General features: G+C 46.7%; 1 protein-coding gene across 1 annotated transcript in view; it reads right to left on the bottom strand.

The window, feature by feature from the left end:
* Positions 1 to 18,597, bottom strand: part of LOC130490981 (keratin, type I cytoskeletal 23-like) — a 29,431-nt gene that overhangs the window by 8,910 nt on the left and 1,924 nt on the right. Inside the window, exons 2-5 of the mRNA XM_056864806.1 lie at positions 12,970 to 13,052; positions 10,583 to 10,739; positions 3,627 to 3,788; positions 1,294 to 1,419 (exon numbers count right to left, since the gene is read on the bottom strand). Of these exons, the coding sequence (XP_056720784.1) occupies positions 1,294 to 1,419; positions 3,627 to 3,788; positions 10,583 to 10,739; positions 12,970 to 13,052 (528 nt within the window). The remainder of the gene's footprint in view (positions 1 to 1,293; positions 1,420 to 3,626; positions 3,789 to 10,582; positions 10,740 to 12,969; positions 13,053 to 18,597) is intronic.

Genomic DNA, 18,597 nt, shown 5'->3' with positions numbered 1-18,597 from the left:
TGTGTCCTGCGGTCATGTGATCAAGAACACATGGAACCAAAGAAGAAGAAGAAGAAGAGTTGGTTTTTATATGCTGACTTTCTCTTCCACTTAAGGAAGAATCGAACCGGCTGACAATCACCTTCCCTCCCCACAACAGACACCCTATGAGGTAGGTGGGACTGAGAGAGCTGTGACTAGCCCAAGGTCACCCTGCTGGCTTCATGTGTACGAGTGGGGAAACAAATCCAGTTCACCAGATTAGCCTCCGCCGCTCATGTGGAGGAGTGGGGAATCACACCCGCTTCTCCAGATCATAGTCCACCTCTCCAAACCACTGCTCTTAACCACTACACCACGCTGGAAGGGGCAAACACTCTGTGGCTGTTTCCACTTGCAAAAAGTGCCCTGAAACCCATCTCCTGTCCACAGTGCTCAGAGCCTCACAGCATGGCCAACCTCTTTCTAATGGTAAATCCCCCTATGTGTAGTTGTGAGTCACACGATTTGTGCCCATTGTAATGTACAACTAAGCCCTTAATACCCAGGAGGCTGTTGTCACCTTCATGTTCTGACTCTGAATTCCCATAGGCATTTATCTAGCTGCTGTTAGAAACCAAATGTTGAATGACAGAATGATCTAGCAAGTTGGCCTTAATTTGTATAAAACCATACGCTGAGAAAATAAAGAAAAAAAGAGCCTAAAACATGGGGACACGCTAGGGTTGCCAGGTCCCCCCTTACCTTCGGCGGGAGGTTTCCAAGAAGACCTCTCTCTCACTTGCGTGTGCACGCAGGGGTGCTGATGCGCCGATGTGAACTTCCCGTTTACAACGGGAAGTGCTGTGTCGCAAGGAGCCTTTGAGTGGTAAAGGGCTGCAGAGGACCTTTACCACTCAAACTAAGAGTCTGAGTGTACTAAGGCTCCTTGCAACGCTGCACTTCCGGTTGTAAACCGGAAGTGTGCATCGGTACGCGCATGCGCAATTGCCCGCTGACCCTCAGCTGGTCGGTGGGCAGAGGGGCACAATACTGGGGGTTTGCCCGCTGCCAGCGGGCACCTGGCAACCCTAGGACACGCTGTATATAAATGGCCCCATTGAGCACATTACGCTGAATCTCACAAGGCATGGGATCATGGGGCGCAAATGGACAAAAGTCACGTTTTTAGCCAAATGCTGCTGTCATTTACAGCACCAGTGGAGCCAGCCTTGGGTACACAATGTTTAAATCACAATCAGAATGTGGAGGAATTTATTAAGGGGGCACAAAAAGTGATTCAGCCTAGCTCCGCCTTAGATCATGGTAGTTTACCTTGTTTATCTGGGTCTGCAGATCAATTTCCAGGGCTTGCAGTGTGCGATTCAGTTCCATGATTTCTTTCCGAGCAGTTTGTAGTTCTTCACGGTTGGGGCTTGCTTCAGTCGACTCTTTTGCAAACTGTAGAGAAGAAGCAGACAAAATAATTTTTGTTAACTGGCTGTCATGTCCTGGCTCACCTGAGAGGTAGGCTTGCCAACCTTCAGGTACTAGCTGGAGATCTCCCTCTATTACAACTGATCTTCAGCCGATAGAGATCAGTTCACCTGGAGAAAATGGCTGCTTTGGCAACTGGACTCTATGGCATTGAAGTCCCTCCCCTCCCCAAACCCCGCCCTCCTCAGGCTCCACCCCCAAAATCTCCTGCCGGTAGTAAAGAGGGACCTGGCAACCCTACTGAGAGGGCTTTAGTACCCCATTTTCTGCAAGGTTTTACAGGTTCAGCATAAGATTTTTTCCTTTAGTCTCAACCCCAAAAGTACAGAGTTGTCACCAGATTTCAAAAATGAGTGTTTCTTTCCCACAGTGGGGAAATTGTTAGGGAATGGGAGGGATTGTGAAGCTGGGTATATAAGGTCTTCTGCTCTACTCTATATGGCATGGTTCAGACACAAGGGCAAACTGTGGTTTGGTGCTATGTATATAAGTTGGGGGACCCTTGATGCATGTGTTCCTTCCTCCCCTTGAATTGAGCCAACTCAGTTATCCCTGCTTTCCCAAAAAACTCTGGTTTTCACTTTGCTTGGAAATCAGGAGTCCAAACAGCAGATTGATCATTAGTTGGCTGTATGTGAGAGGAGGGGGAGCGCAGACAACCTGAGAATCTCCCAAGCTCTTTTACACCATGACAAGCTGTAGTTATATCTGTGCCTCCGAACCATTCCTATGGCCTTTGGTGCATGACTGTCTGTTTCCCTTGCCGTCACCCCTCCGATGACTTCGGGCCTTTGTTTTGATTATGCATGCCGTTTCCAACCGTCAGAGGTCTCCTTGCTCTCCCTGTGGATTTCCCCGCGTTTTGCCTGCCTTTTCAGAGGCCTATTTTATTTCGAATTTGCAAACGTGGGCAAAACTCAGGGAAACACTGGGGACAGCAAGGCGACCTCTAACGGTGGGAAAAGGCATGCATAATCAAAACAAATACCTGAAGTATTGTACGGATTTTATGTATTTGCTTTTATGCACTTTATCTTATGCCAATAAAGGCTACTTGACTTGACTTGAAATACCTGAAGTTGTCGAAGAGGTGACAGCAAGGGAAAAAGCCACGCATAAAAGGCTATTGTGTGTGGTCTTTCCAACATCATAGTATACACTCCTCTTCAGTCCACTGACCAGGGTTGCCAACCTTCTGGTACTAGCTGGAGATCTCCTGCTATTACAACTGATCTACAGCCAATAGTGATCAGTTCACCAGGAGAAAATGGCCGCTTTGGCAATTGAACTCTATGGCATTGAAGTCCCTCCCTTCCCCAAACTCCACCCTTCTCAAGCTCCGTCCCGAAAACCTCTTGCCGGTGGCAAAAGGGGGACCTGGCAACCCTACCACACTGACATTAGCCAAACATCTAGGCACTTGGTGGGTAGGTTACATTTCAGTTTGCTGCACTGACAACAGTACAGAGCATTTAACCACCACAAGTATTTTACTTTACCAGTGAAACAAAGAGAGAAAAAAAGCAATTAAGGAAAGAAAGCAAAAACCGAACATGGTTCTAACTTGTAGACTTTGACTCGGCATTGGTGTAAGCTGAGACGGCCAGACTTCCGAGATCAGCATGCATATACCGGCATCTCAGGGTCAAAATGCTAGGGAGTCTTCCCTGGATGGGTGATGTCACAGACACACACACCCAAGGGAAAAACCTGCTTTTCAAAAGGATACCTTTGGGGAGGAAGTTTCCTTCGGGCCACTTGGCTAATCAAGCACAGAGGGTGAGGCTTGGAGGGTGTCACATTCTAATTTGGGCCCAGCCAATGGAGAACTTTGCTTTAAACCAGCCCTGCAGGGTCAGGGTATTAATAATTACCGAGTGCAGGAAAGGACATTGCCACCCATGAGGAAGTGTTATGCCTTCACTATTCCTTGACACAACTGAGCATCTCCAAGGAAGTTCATTGCGGTGTCTGGGACAATGTTTGTCTGTGACAGATCCTCAGGGCACTGTGAATTCCTGGAATGGGATTAAGTCAGCAAGCTCTGGTGGCAACCTGGGGCCAGGTTCTGAGCCAGAGATAACTAACCCATAAGAACCCTAGCCCAAAAGGATTTGTCGTAAGAATATAGGCTAGGATCTACAAGGGTGTCTGTCGCCTTGCTCAGTTACCTGCCGTTGGTACCAGGCTTCAAGGCTTTTGCTGTTCTTTTCAATTATTGCTTCATAGTCTTCTCTTATGCCTGCCAGAATCTTGGCCAGATCTTCTGGTGGGGCTGTGTTCACCTTCACGTCCACCTTCAAGTCCTCGGAAGAGGAATGCATTGCCATATCCTGTGCGTGAACAAACGTGAGGAAGGAAATCAGCATAGACCCAAAACAAGAAGGAAGACAGTCCAATTGCCTTGTCACATTGAGTGGAAGATAAACCAATTTAAGGCACACTACTTCTGTTATGTGCAGTTTCGCCTTCAGTGAGATTTTTCTAAATGATTTCATTTCCTAGCTAAGGATGCCACAGCTCCTTCAAAAGTAAAAAAAGAAACAGACAAAAATACCTTTGCTAAACACAAGTTTCAAGGCAGCTCAAACGTCTTGCAAACATACCAGAGTTCATTTGTTGGAAATAAGTATTCAGTGCCTGATTTATGTATAAGTTAAACAAGCTATAGCTTAGGGCCCCACTCTCTTGGGGCCCCCCAAAAAAATTAAAGGAAAAAAACCTGGATGTACATTTCCAAAATATAAGATAAAAAACAAAATAAAACCTACATACAGCAACAGTGTTTTGTTTTCTGTTGTGTAGGCGTCTATGATATAAGTAATGGGCCCCGCCTGCATATTTTGTTACGTGCAAGTGGCTTTAGATACCTATTAGGTCCATAAATTATCATATAGCATATATTCAACACAAAAAACAGCGACAATTTGTTGTTGACAAAGGACAGCTGGACATAAAAAGGGCCCCATTACCTTCAATAGGGCCTCATCAAACCTAAATCCGGCCCTGTAAGTATTCCATGATATTCGCCCCTACAATTCACCTTTTAGAGAAAATAACTTCCGCAGTGATCCTTCCAGTTTATTGTAACAAATGTGCACAAGACTTGAGCTGACCCTTTGCACCCATCAAAAGGATGAGTAGTATCAAAAGGATATTTCCTTTCAAAATTTGGAGTGGTGGGAATGTCCCCTCCCAAATGACCTATGCTTAGGGTTGCCAACCTCCAGGTACTGTCCCAAAAATCTCCAGATATTTCCCATCCTGGAGCTGGCAAACCTATCGATTGATTATAGGACAAATATAGGAACTCTTAAGTACCAGTTGTAATCTGGGCCCTGCAGATAGCATAGGAAGAGGAGCGGTGTCAAGGCTTGGATCCAGACTAACAGTTCTGTGGATGTAAGAGCTTCTGTCTGGGGAGAACAATTTCCTTGTCTCTTGCTTCCCACAGCAGCCCAAAACAGGCCCCTATATCCTGTTCCTGTTAATGATAGGATGTTTTGGAGGACATTGATTCATAGAGTCATCATGAAGAAGAAGAGTTGGTTTTTATATGCCGACTTTCTCTACCACTGAAGGGAGACTCAAACCGGCTTACAATCTCCTTCCCCACAACAGGCACCCTGAGAGAGCTCTTAATAGAACTGTGACTAGCCCAAGGTCACCCAGCTGGCTTTGTGTGTAGGAGTGGGAGAATGAATCCAACCAGATTAGCCTCCGCCGCTCATGTGGAGGAGCGGGGAATCAAACCTGGTTCTCCAGATCGGACTCCACCGCTCTTAACCACTGCTCTTAACCCCTACACCACGCTGGCTCTCAAAGGGGTATAATGCCATGGAGTCCACCTTCCAAAGAGGCCATTGTCTCCAGGCGCACTGATCTCTGTCACCTGGAGATCAGTTGTAATCCCAGGAGATCGCCAGCCATCAACTCTAGGTTGGCAACCCTAGCATGCGTGTCTATTAGTTACCGTGGATGATTGCTCATGCTTAAAAAGGAAAATGATGCATGCAGATGGGAGGAGCTGAATCCTGCCACTTCCCTTGCAGTGCAGTTCATTGCTAGAACCATTAGATCCCCTGGAAGGAAGCCAAGCTGTAAAGGTAAATGGTTCAAACAGTTGTGCAGGGAAGGCAGGCGGGGCGGCCTCTGCGCTCAAAGAAAGGAGGCAGACCCCACCCTACCCCGGGTGTTTTACACATGCAGGCAAGGGTGTGCCTGTCGTGTCTAATTTGGCACTGATTAGCCGGGAGAGATTCTAACAGCCTTCTCTAGCATTAGGAGGCCTATGCTGGTGGAACCGGATTCCTGATCCTCATCTTTTCGAATGCTTATCCTTTCTGCGTCACACGCACTTGTCCCTGTTGATCTGTATGAAACCAGTGATTTGGGGGTGTTGAATTATTTTTCTCCCCCCGTCAAGCTTCCCACCCCAGGTGGTTGCTCTCCTGCTCTTAACCCAGGAGGTTTTAACTAGGCTGGAAATACCAGTTCGAGACTTCTCGTGCCTTGCGTTAAACAGAGTTTCCCAAACCCAAATTCTTGCACCAAGCTTCATCAGGGGAAATTAACCCAGTGTTCCAGGTTTGTGCAACGTGTGTTCTGAGGTTTTAGGCAAAGAAAGAAAGGGCATATCAGGGAAGGTTGTGGCACACCAAAGATTCATTAACTGGAGATGCTTAAAATGTAACTCAGGATCCTGTGCATGCTGTGCAGATGCTTAGCCACTGAGGCATTGCCTGAGTGAAGTGTTTGTGTGTAAAGTGCTATCAAGTCACAGCAGACTTATGGTGACCCCATAGGGTTGTCTAGGCACGAGACTAACATTGCTGGTTTGCTATTGCCTTCCTCTGCATAGTGACCTGGGATTCTTTGGTTGTCTCCCATCCAAATACTAACCAGGGCCAATCCTGTTTAGCATCTGAGATCTGATGAGATTGGGCTAGCTGGGGCTAATCCAGTCAGGGTCTGCCTACCGTAGAGAGCTAAAATGTAGGACACTAGGGAGTCTGCAAATTTCACTGTGAACACATTTGATGCCCAAATGCCAGAGTGTCCCCAGCTTCTCCCAGTTGATTTGGCTCACGTCTAGCAGCCGCAAACGTATCCCGAACTCGGTTGCACCAGGTTTTGCCAAAAGTGCACACGCACAAGGATGCTGCTGATTCAATCTGATCAGCAGCCATTAACATAGCTAAGACGAACACCAAAAGGTAGGATTTTATTAATGTCTGATTTGTATGATCGGCAAATGATCTAGTTGTCTTTTTAAATGATGCCCTGCTGAGCGGAGCAGTTATGCAGCAAGGGTGGGGAGGTAGTAGATCACAATCAGGCTGGGTGAGGACCCACATGCCCCCAAATCCAGTTGCACGGTTAGTAAGGAATACTGTGGAACAACCTTTCGAACACCCACAAACAGATCAATGAACCATCAAATTGATCACTGAAAAATCATGTTTCTGTTTGCAACTGGGTGTTCGAGCATCATAGGTAAGGTTGCCAAGTGCCAGGTGGTGGCCGGCAATCCCCTGCCAATCCACCTGGCTGCCCGCCAACCAGTTGAGGGTCGGCAGCAACGCGTGCACAGGCACCTGCCTACCGTGCCATGTCACTTCCGGTTTACACCTGGAAGCGCCGCATCGCAAGGGGCCATTTACCACTTACACTCCCAGGCCCCTTGAGACACGGCACTTCCGGGTGTAAACTAGAAGTGACGCGATCGCGTTGGTGCAGCTGCGCGCGCAATCTTTGCCTCACCCCCACCCCAGAAACCTTCTGCCGAAGGAGAGGGGAGACCTGGCAACCCTACCTATAGGACACCAGGGTAATATTGGAGTAACGTGTGTTTGTGAAAGAATACAAGAGTTGGAGTAGGACGATGCTGTGAAAAAATTTAACCCTCTGAGCCAGTTTTGAAAGCAGAGTTAAATAGGATTTTGGAATTCCTGCATCCTTACTTAAGTAGCACTTCACAACTTCAAGGGGCATCTTCTTCTACTTAACTTGAGGCTGTTTTTCATTTCCTATATACAGTTTTCACAAAACTAAGTGTGACCAATTTATATGCAAAGGCTGTAATTACTACAGGAGTAACTGAATAGAGTACACATAATTACTGTGTAAACAACCTAATTATTAGACAAGCTGAACAGGTTTGGTAAAGTTCCCTTCACTACAGTATCATCCTGTGGCTCATATACTGCAAACTGCCCTTGGGAAGCCAAGATAATAATGTTCAAACCAGCCAGTATTCAAGTTGTCTGTAAGCTGTGATGTAGTATTCTGAGGGCTTGCTTGCAGGGGAGAATCTTAATGCATCTCGCCAAAAGTGTATTTTCCCCCCTCCCAGCACAAAATTACATTAGTGATGGCCCTCTGGCTCATATGTGGGTCATGTTCTACATTCTTGCAGATGTTTCCATTCCTCTTTAGCTGTGGGGATTACAGGATCTCTTAGCACAGCAATGATTGCGCTTCACTTGTATTATGAGAAGTTGGATTGCATTGCCACCAGAAGAGCAAATAATAGGGTTGCCAACTGCCAGGTAGTAGCAGGAGATCTCCTGCTAATTCAGCTGATCTCCAGCTGATAGAGATCAGTTCACCTGGAGAAAAATGGCTGCTTTGGCAATTGAACTCTATGGCATTGAAGTCCCTCCCCTCCCCAAACCCCACCCTCTTCAGGCTCTACCCCCAAAATCTCCCGCCGGTTGAGAAAAGGGACCTGGCAACCCTAGCAAATAATAGTTCTGGAGCTTCGCGGGGAAACCCGTGTTAAAGGCACATTGAGAACAGGTCTAGCAATTGGTACATCTGTTATCCTCAAAAGAAGTAGCTGGCTAGAGAATATTGTTTTCAGATACATAGCACTCTATTTATTTGTAACAATAGAGAGCCAGCGTGGTATAGTGGTTAAGAGTGGTGGTTTGGAGCAGTGGAGTCTGATCTGGAGAACTGGGTTTGATTCCCCACTCCTCCACATGAGTGGTGGACGCTAATCTGGTGAATTGGATTTGTTTCCCTGTTCCTACACACGAAGCCAGCTGGGTGACCTTGCGCAAGTTACAGCTCTGTTAGAGCTCTCTCAGTCCCACCTTCCTCACAGGGTGTGGGGAGGGGAAGGGAAGATGACTGTAAGCCAGTTTGAGTCTCCTTTAAGTGGTAGAGAGAGTCAGCATATAAAAACCAACTCTTCTTCTTCTATGGATTAGCTGTACCATGGTGTGTATGTATACACATGTACGAGTGCACACATGCTACTGAAGTGGGTTGGCAGGTGAACGTTAAGCTCGAAGTAAGGAGATAAAACGTTCAAAATGAAGCCAAATAATCAGGCGGGAGGTGGTCATCATGCTGGCAGCTGAGTTCCATCTGAACTATATTTGCTTTCCTCTTTTCACGGTACTATAGTAGGAATAGGAAGGCAAATGAGACTATATTATAGGTACTATAAGCTTGGGCGTGTCCAGAGGCACAAACCGAAGGGCAAGAGCCAAAGGGCTCTTGGCCTTTGGCTCTTAGATAGCACAAGTGGATAAATCAGCAATTGATTCCCAGCCCAGGCAAGCCAAATTGTTCTTTCTTTTTGTTTTTTGTTTAGCTATAGTGTGTGTGTTTGTTGTTGTAATTTTATTTATTTTATTAACATTATTTATTAACATTGAGTTTCTCACTGGGACACAAGGCGGTTTTCACAGAGTAAGTCAATACAATCATCAGGCTGGGACACTTTATAGACACTTTATGCCCCCTCCCAAAGAAAAGCAGGATATAAATACAACTAAATATACACCTCCGACCCAGGGCTGGACCTTGGGGGGGGGGGTGGCAGGACGTGCGTTGGGTGCAAGGAGGTTGGGGGTACATACGCTGCCACCCAACATTTAGTCGCCCGTCCTTCCTCGTCATGTGCGCCGCACCTACAGCAGCTGTGCGTGAGGCCAGAGGGAGGGTGAGTATGTGGCGGCGTCGCGCAACTGCCCTTCTGGCCGCCAGCGCCTGGCTCCAGCATGTGCGCAAATACATGGCACATCCCCTCCCTCCCCTTCGCCCGGGCGCCGTGCCTGCTCCCACCTCGAACAAACGCAGGCTGTGATCACTCTGTGTGGCACAACTTGGCATACAGTTAAGACAACAAGTTAAACTGGCAGTGTTGCGCCAACATATGTCAGGGAATGGTATGCAAAACGGCATAGGCAGGGTGAGAATTCAGCCTCAGTGTTTCACTAACAGGGATTAAGTTCAAGAGTTTGTTCAGCTGTGGTTTAAGAGCTTTAAGTGGCTCTCCTTTTTAGGAATCCAGGCAAATGTATCAGAGGAGTAAGCCAATTATATCAGGGGAGCATGCCTATTATTTTGGGTGCGGTGGAACATGGGCAGGATGCTGCTGCTGCAGTTGTCTTGTTTGTGGGCTTCCTAGAGGCACCTGGTTGGCCACTGTGTGAACAGACTGCTGGACTTGATGGGCCTGGGTCTGATCCACCAGGGCTTTTCTTACGTTCTTATCTTTTCTTTGAGTTTTGACATTATTATACTTGGACTGTCTTAAAACCAATCCCCAAAACCTCAGTAGTAACTAACAGGTAAGAAGTAATGCTAATCAGATCCTGAGACTTCAGCTCTCAAACAGTATATACCAAAATAATCCATTCACTGGGAATTACTTAATGGCTTGTGAAAGTGGCGGGGGGGGGGGGGAACTAATGAATCAGTAACAGTTTAATATTGTAATGAATGCAGTATAGGTAGAGCCAGCAACTTCCCAGTAAGTTGTCCTGGTCAGAGATAAGCTTTCTGAATAGAAAGCAGTATGGATAGTATTCCTCTTAAATGCAGTGGCTCCCAGCAAAATCAAAGCAAATATTGGAGCATGACTTCTCAGCACCTCTGTTTTCAGCTGGACCACAAGTTGAAAAGGGTCTCAGGTAACTTACAAGAAAGCCCTAAACAGATTTGAAGAAGAACCTAAATCCACTGACATCTAAGCATTTAGAAAATATGTAACTCACTTTAGGACTGCTCTGTTATATTTGGAAGCGTAAAAATTAAAATCTCAGAAATTCAACCGATGCACTTTAGTGAAATAAAAAAAATTAAAGCAAATCTTTGATGTTTGTCCTACCTGTTCATGTTTTTTCTTCTTGAGTATATGATCTTCTCGGAGAGCTTCAATCTCCATTTCCAGATCAGTTATGATGATTGTCATATTATCAAGTTCCTTACGGATTTGTTCAACATCATTCTGCACGCTTTGACGGAGTGCTTTTTCTTTCTCATACCTTAACCGAGAGGGGGAAAAGTGATATAGATGAACAGAGCTTGGACAGAGCCCAACCCCCTCCCTCCACACTCAAATCTTTTAGGAATGCATGACTTATGTGAGCAACTCGAAGACTGTCTACTCAGAAATTAAATCTCATGTTAGTCAAAAGGGGCTTACTCCCAGGAATGTACCTGTAGGATTGCAGCCTTAACTACTTAGCCAGTCCACACTTTTCTTTCTACCACCTTAATGCAAAAATTGTGGGATGGGTCCTAGCAACTAAAAATAACTTATTATTCCATCTGGCCTTCGATTCTGGGAAATTCCTAGGCCTCAGTAAAGTGCAGCAGTAGAATTTGTAGAAAACTAACTAATAAGCACTTTATTGATATTTGGCATGCATCAATAACTGACCCCAAATGATAAAAGGTAAAGATAGTCCCCTATGCAAGTACCTGTTCATTCCTGACCCATGGGGTGACGTCACATCCTGGCGTTTACTAGGCAGACTATGTTTACAGGGTGGTTTGCCAGTGCCTTTCCCAGTTGCCTACACTTTACCCCCAAGCCGGGTACTCATTTCACCGACCTGGGAAGGATGGAAGGCTGAGTCAACCTTGGGCCGGCTACCTGAAACCGACTTCCGTCGGGAACAAACTCAGATCGTGAGCAGAGCTTTTCACTGCAGTACTGCAGCTTACCACTCTGCGCCATGGGGTTCTGACCCCAAATGATTGCTCCCTAAATCAGTTTGGTAAAACTCATGAGCTAAAGTAGTGGTTGGGGGTGGATTCTGGAAACAAGTGACTGTATAAAACATGCAGTGAACTGGTGTTTGGAATGCAGTCTATGTTGTAATGCATGTCAGAATTACCCTGAGGTGACTGTCAACACTCAGAGGTAATTGTCATTCTTAATACATTTGGTGTCTAGATAGGATACGTTTCCTTTGTGTGCATACACAATGGCAGATGACAGATGCAAAGGTGCAAATTCATCCATTTACTATAGCAGGATAAAATGGCACCCAGTGTAAGCAATAATTTTAATCATGGCCATCATTAGAAACTGTCTTGCCTCATTAGACTAGGGGGAATAGGTTCAGAATTTGCCTGGAAACTTGTAGCTCATGTTGAACTATTTGCACATTTGTGGAATTGTTCCAAGGAAAATCTAGCAAAACAACTACATTTTGGACATTCCCATTAGATTACATTACAGTGACTCAAAAAGGAGTTGTTTTAGCTGCTGTAGCCAAGAGGACTCCATTAGGGTTGCCATCCTCCAGGTGGTGGCTGGAGATCTCCCGCTATTACGACTAATCTCCAGGCGCCAGAGATCAGTTCACCTGGAGAAAATGGCTGCTTTGGAAGATGGACTCAATGGCATTATACGCCATTGAAGTCCCTCCCCTACACAAACCCCGCCCTCCTCAGGCTCCACCCTCAAAATCTTCTGGTATTTCCCAACCCAGAGCTGGCAACCCTAGACTCCATGATCAACAGAAATAGAAAGAAACTGGTCAAGGCGAGTGCCCTGAAGAAGGTATGGGACCCATGGCACAACAAACACTGTATTTACTCAAATGCAAGACTATATCCCCCCGCCCAGGTATGCCATCCCCCCCAAAAAAGAGGGGGTCATCTTAACACATGAACACATGAAGCTGACTTATACTGAATCAGACCCTTGGTCCATCCAAGTCAGTATTGTCTACTCAGACCGGCGGCAGCTCTCTGGAGTCTCAGGCAGAGGTCTTTCACATCATCTACTTTCCAAGTCCCTTTAACTGGAGATGCCAGGGATTGAACCTGGGACTTTCTGCATGCCAAGCAGATGCTCTACCACTGAGCCACAGCCCCTCTTACATTTACACACAAGTTACACTTGAATTATCTGCATATTTGTAGGGGAACCATCTTACATTCAGTGTCACCTTCCTTTCAAGTAAATGCAGTATTAAAGCGAGACCGAGTAAAGAGATGGGGCAAAAATAGAGACAGTCTGCAGGCACTGGGGAATTCCTTACACAGAACTTATTTTAAAAGCTATTCTTCTGGTCCTTTGTGATTCCTGCAATCATTTGTAATGGATGCTTCCCACCCAGGTGCTGTAACTTGCCATTATCTCAACCATGCTTTATCTGTAGGCAATATTTTTTGGATTGTTACAGATTAAGAACCAGGTCTAGGGTTTTGCCCTGTTCTCTTTCTAAGAATGAGTTAGAGATTCAAGAAACTACTTACTTGATCCTGAAGTCCTCTGTTGCCATTTTAGCATTGTCAATCTGAAGAACAACGCCTGCGTTGGTAACCCGTCCATTTTCAATCTGTAATTTTTACATATTTAATTAATCCCTGTCTGGACATATGGCTATAGTTTATGAGAGGGTTCTCATGTGGGTTTTTTCTTTGGGGGGGGAAGGGGGTTGTGTGTTTTGGGAGGTCAATTAAATGTAGGTAGGGCTTTTGATCCTTAGTATGCTGGATTTGAGAGTAATACCTAGGTTTACCAGGTCCCGTCGGTCGATCAGCGGGAGGTTTTCTGGGGTGTGTGGTGCAGGTGCATGCCTGGCTTGATGCGCCCACGTGCCCGTGCGCCGACACGCCTACATCACTTTCAGTTTACTTGGAAGTGATGGGGATTCCCTCTCAATCTCGGCTGAATTTGCTAGAGCGTCCACGTCGCTTCAGGGTAAACCCTGAATTGACGTAGGCGCGTCACACGTGCGCGTGTGCACGGGGTGCCCGTCGGCTCTCAGCTGGTCGGCGGGCAGCCCGTTGTATTGGCGGTTGTTTACCCGCCACCACCTGGCACTTGGCAACCCTAGTAATACCTTAACATACTATAGCATACTACACATACCTTAACTATACTATAAGTATAGGGTTGCCAGGTCCCTCTTCGCCACCGGCAGAAGGTTGTTGGGGCAGAGCCTGAGGTGGGTGGGGTTTGGAGATGGGAGGGACTTCAATATCATAGAGTCCAATTGCCAAAGCGGCCATTTTCTCCAGGGGAACTGATCTCTTTCAGCTGGAGACCTGGTTGTAATAGCAGGAGATCTCCAGCTATAATCTGGAGTTTGGCAACCCTATATAAGTATCATAACATGAATTTCAAAGATGTGCTAAGCATTGGTGTCTCTCTCATTGCAGCGGCCTCAGGTTCGAGAAGTGTTAGAGCTTTGGGCAAGGGAAATGAGTACCAACTTCTTTACTATTTCTCTTCTCTCCCTTTCTTCAAACTAAGAGTGCACTGAATTCTTGTCTCATGCTTGATTTGAAGGTTGCACTGTTAGAATTTATAGTATGACTACTTCAAACATTAGGGCTCTTTTATAACACCTGTTGAATTACTTAATTTTTTAAAAAAGTTTTTAAATTGTGCAACTTGAATTAATGTGATAAAAATTGGAGGACTTGCGTAATGCAAACGTGGCAATTGAATTTAACTTCCAGGAAAAAAAAAATGTCTCCGTTTCTGGTGGTTGTAAAAGACACTTCAAAATATCACTTGCCAATTTACCCTGAAAGATTACCATTTTTAGGAATAAAAAGGACACAGGTATTGCAAGGAAATATTTTTTGATTGGCCCCAGCACTCACCTTGTGGCTGGCTGCTGACCCCATGGCAGCCTTTCCCCCCATAATACCCACACCTTGTTCTCACACTTCCAGAAATGTCTGTGGGTTGAACAAGGTTGGGGACTCCTGTGCTAAACTAAGAACAGAACTGCAGCTTTGTACATTCTGTTTGTTTCTTGGTTAGCAAGAGTAGCTTACTAACTAACATTTCCTTTACTTTGGGCTCCAAAATAATACCCTTATGGTTAAGAACTACCTAAGGTGAACTGTTATCTGTTTTTAGGAACTGTAACTAAATAGATACTCATCATGTTTAAGAGTCTATGAGGAGAAGGGTTGCCAAACTCCATCTGGGGCCTGGATAGGGTTGCCAACCTCCAGGTACCAGCTGGAGATCTCCTGCTATTACAGCTGATCTCCAGCAGATAGAGATCAGTTCACCTGGAGGAAATGGCAGCTTTGGCAACTAGACTCTATGGCAATCCTAGGCCTGGAGTTCTTCTGGAATTATGATTGATCTCCAGATGACAGGAGTCATGTCTGTTGGAAGAAATGGCAGCTTTAGAGGGTGGAGTCTGTTGTATCACATCCCCACTAAGATAGGGTTGCCAACCTCCAGATACTAGCTGGAGATCTCCTGCTATTACAACTGATCTCCAGCTGATAGAGATCAGTTCACCTGGAGAAAATGGCCACCTTGGCCACTGAACTCTATGGCCTTTAAGTCCCTCCCCCCCAAACTCTGCCCTCCTCAGGCTCCACCCCAAAATCTCTCGCTGGTTGAGAAGAGGGACCTGGCAACCCCCCACAACAGGCACCTTGTGAGGTAGGTGGGGCTGAGAGAGCTCTAAGAGAGCTGTAACTTGCCCAAGGTCACCTAGCTGGCTTCGAATCGTGTGTAGGAGTGGGGAAACGAATCCAGTTCACCAGATTAGCCTCCGCTAATCCGGAAGTGACGTGGAGTAGCAGGCAGGCGCACGTGCATGCGTTGCCCATTGACCCTCAGCTGGTTGGTGGGTAGCCAGGTGGATTGGCGGGGGTTCACTGCCACCACCTGGCACTTGGCAACCCTATCTCAGAGATGCCTTGGACTTGCCTTGTGCTTGTGCAAGTCTGGGAGGGGATGGAAGGTGTAAGGCGTGCCCGTTGCCTTCTACCACACTTCTGGCTCTAGCAGTCCTGGCAGTGCCTTGGATGCTCCGGTAAAGATTTGGCCTCCCCCTGCTGTCTGCTATTTAATCTGACATGATGCGACACCTTCGGTGACACCATATATTCACAATCACGCGTCAGGATCCCCACTCATTCCCATATAGTTGCAGAAAGAGTGGGGAAATAATCCTCCTTCCCTGGAATGGTGGTTAAAATGTGTTAAGTGACCACAAATAAGTGCATCAAACATCCCCTTGGAGGGGAAGGAAATAGGCTTGCCAGGCCCCACAGCTCCACCAGGAGCTTTGCGGGGCTGCAGTGGCCGTGCGCGGTGCACGCATGCAATGCGCCTATGTCACTTCCGGGTTTACCCAGAAGCGACCTGGACGCTCTAGCGATCCTGGCGGAAACTCTATGGTTTACCCGGAAGCGACGCAAGCAACGCGTGCGCGGGCACACTGTGCCTGCCGGTTCTCAGCTGGCCGGCAGGCAACCCGGTGGATTGGCAGGATTTTACCCGCCGCCACCGGGCACCTGGCAACTCTAGAAGGAAAAGACAGTTGGAGTTATTGAAGAGTGGCTCTGAACAAGCAGTTTATAAAGAGGCTATAAAACATCCGAGGACAGAAGGTGCAGTTTGGCTCAGGGCCATTTTTTGTTTTGTTTTGTATATGGCTTTGGGTAGGAACTTGAGTCACCTGAACTCTGCAACTGAAACATTCCCAGGAGATGACCCTGAACCTTTTCCTTGAAGAAGAAACAAATATCACAGAACTGGAAGGATCTGTATTCGGAACATATTCATTAAGCAATATAGGGAACAGGTGTTACATTCCTGGGAAATTAGAGTACACCTCAAGTATCGCCAGAAGGTGTGATGTGGAAGGCCCTGAAGGAGTCAGCTGGCTGCAAAATACACCTGGCAACGTTTTCAAGTCCAAGGCATGTAATTGTTATTGAACTGTGGAACAGGAAGAGGACAGTAGCAGAAGCCTGGTAATGAATATTTTACATTTTGATGGAGCATCCATTATGTATCAGCTGAAACTTCTGAGGGGCATAATAATCATAATAGATGGGAAGTCTCTTATCAAAAAGCTGCCGACTCACATCTTTGGGTGGCTGGGAGAAGCGATGATGGCTATCAGCAGTTTCCCCTGCATCCCCTTCAGAAACAAGTACAGCCCAGACGGCAATGTGTCATAATCAGAGAGCTGGCTTAGCAAATGACTTTAGATGATGCGAGCAAGAGAATGAGACAACAGACACGCATAGGGTCTCCATCCAATCTGAAAGGGGAAAATTCACTTCCTGGCTCCAAATCTGGCAGTCAGCCCGAGGGTGAGTGTGAACAGAGCCATCATGCCAGAAAGAAATTTTATGGTGAAGGCAGAGGTGATGAGATGCTGGACTACAGCCTGGCTCTAATAGCGGAGGGGCTGTGGCTCAGTGGTAGAGCCTCTGCTTGACATGCAGAAGGTCCCAGGTTCAATCCCCGGCATCTCCAGTTAAAGGGACGAGGCGAGTAGGTGATGTGAAAGACCTCTGCCTGAAACCCTGGAGAGCCGCTGCCGGTCTGAGTAGACAATACTGACTTTGATGGACCAAGGTTCTGATTCAGTAGAAGGCAGCTTCATGTGTTCATGTGCTTCAGAGAAAATGGAGAAAATCCACAAGCATATATTGGTTGGGGAATGGGTCAACTATTGGGTCAAAATGGAGGCACCACAACAGAAATCCTAGTATCCTTCATTTAAGAAATTAATCGCTCACATAACTGTTATGAGACCAGACAGACAGTATCTCATCTGGTTCTCCTTGCTGGATAAGCAAACGACCGAGGCTGCAAATATGTGGAGGATTTGCAAAGGACAGATGCCTGCGCTTTTCCTTCACATTCTTGAGGACCTAGATCAACATGTGAGTATGACTAAATGGAGATCTCCGATCAGATCATGAAAGTTCAATATGTTGAACGTAATTCTATAGAAGTATTTGAGTTAGGAAAGCAAACAGAGGTGAAGAACCGGAACATCGTGAGTGCAGAGAAGGGGATTTAGGACTTGCAGATGGGGAGGTCTTGTCAGATCTTGGGAGCTAAGTAGGATCAGCCCTGATTAGTACTTGGATGAGAGACCACTGAGGAAGCCCAAGGTTGCTACACAGAGGCAGGCAATGGCAAACCACCTCTGTTTGTCTCTTGTGTTCAAAACCCTATGGGGTTTCCATAAGACGGCTGCAACTTGACAGTACTCTTCACCACCCCCAGAAAGGGAGGACTGTCGTTTAGGTGGACGGAGAAGGAACAAGCAGAACTTGGGGCAGAGGCAGCTTTTCAACTCATGCATGAACACGTGAATCTGCCTTATACTGTGTGAAGCCTTCGGTCTGTCAACAACAGTATTGTGTCCTCTGACTAGCAGTGGCTCTCCAGGGTCTCAAGTGGAGGTCTAACATCACCCACTGCCTTTTAGATGCAGGTGCTTGGGATTGAACCAGGACCTTCTGCGTGCAAAGCAGACTGTCTACAACAGAGCCATGGCTCCCCGCCCCAGAAGGTGTCCAGGATCACTTAGGAGTGAGCCAGCCCAGTCAGCAGAAGGACACAGCCAAGCCAAAGCCAGCATGTAATCATCTTCTACATGCGGTACTGATGGGTTTTCTGGACTTCCTGAGATAAGAGTGGAAGGAGAACCAAAGGCTCTCAGATTTCACATTTATTACCCTCTGGGTGTCAGGTGCACCAGTTCCTTGGCCCAGCAAGAGGACCTGTTCAGGCAAACAGAGCCACACATGGTCAAAATTTCGAGCAGTTTTGGATCAGAGCAAAGACAGATGAGAAGTCTGTTGGGGGAGGGGAGGAGGACAGGGGAAGGGATATCAGCTGGCATGGCCAGATGTGCTGGCTGAGGTCTCTAAACCTGGGAGAATCCTCAAAACTGAAAGAAAAACCAAGTTGAAACCACTACTTCTTGGGTCCTCCCCATTGGCCGTGTGGCTCCTGCTTCTTTCTCCAGACCTAGATCATGCCGGCTGTAATCTCAGGGGGCCTGTAACCATGGGGAAAGAGTTGCCTTGATATTTGTTAAACCCCTGGGAGGGTTGCCACTAAATGCAACCTTGCAGAGCTCTTTGTAA

This window comes from Euleptes europaea, chromosome 18, assembly GCF_029931775.1.
Source record: "Euleptes europaea isolate rEulEur1 chromosome 18, rEulEur1.hap1, whole genome shotgun sequence".
NCBI lineage: Eukaryota > Metazoa > Chordata > Lepidosauria > Squamata > Sphaerodactylidae > Euleptes > Euleptes europaea.
This window is presented reverse-complemented; position numbering and strand designations above follow the sequence as displayed.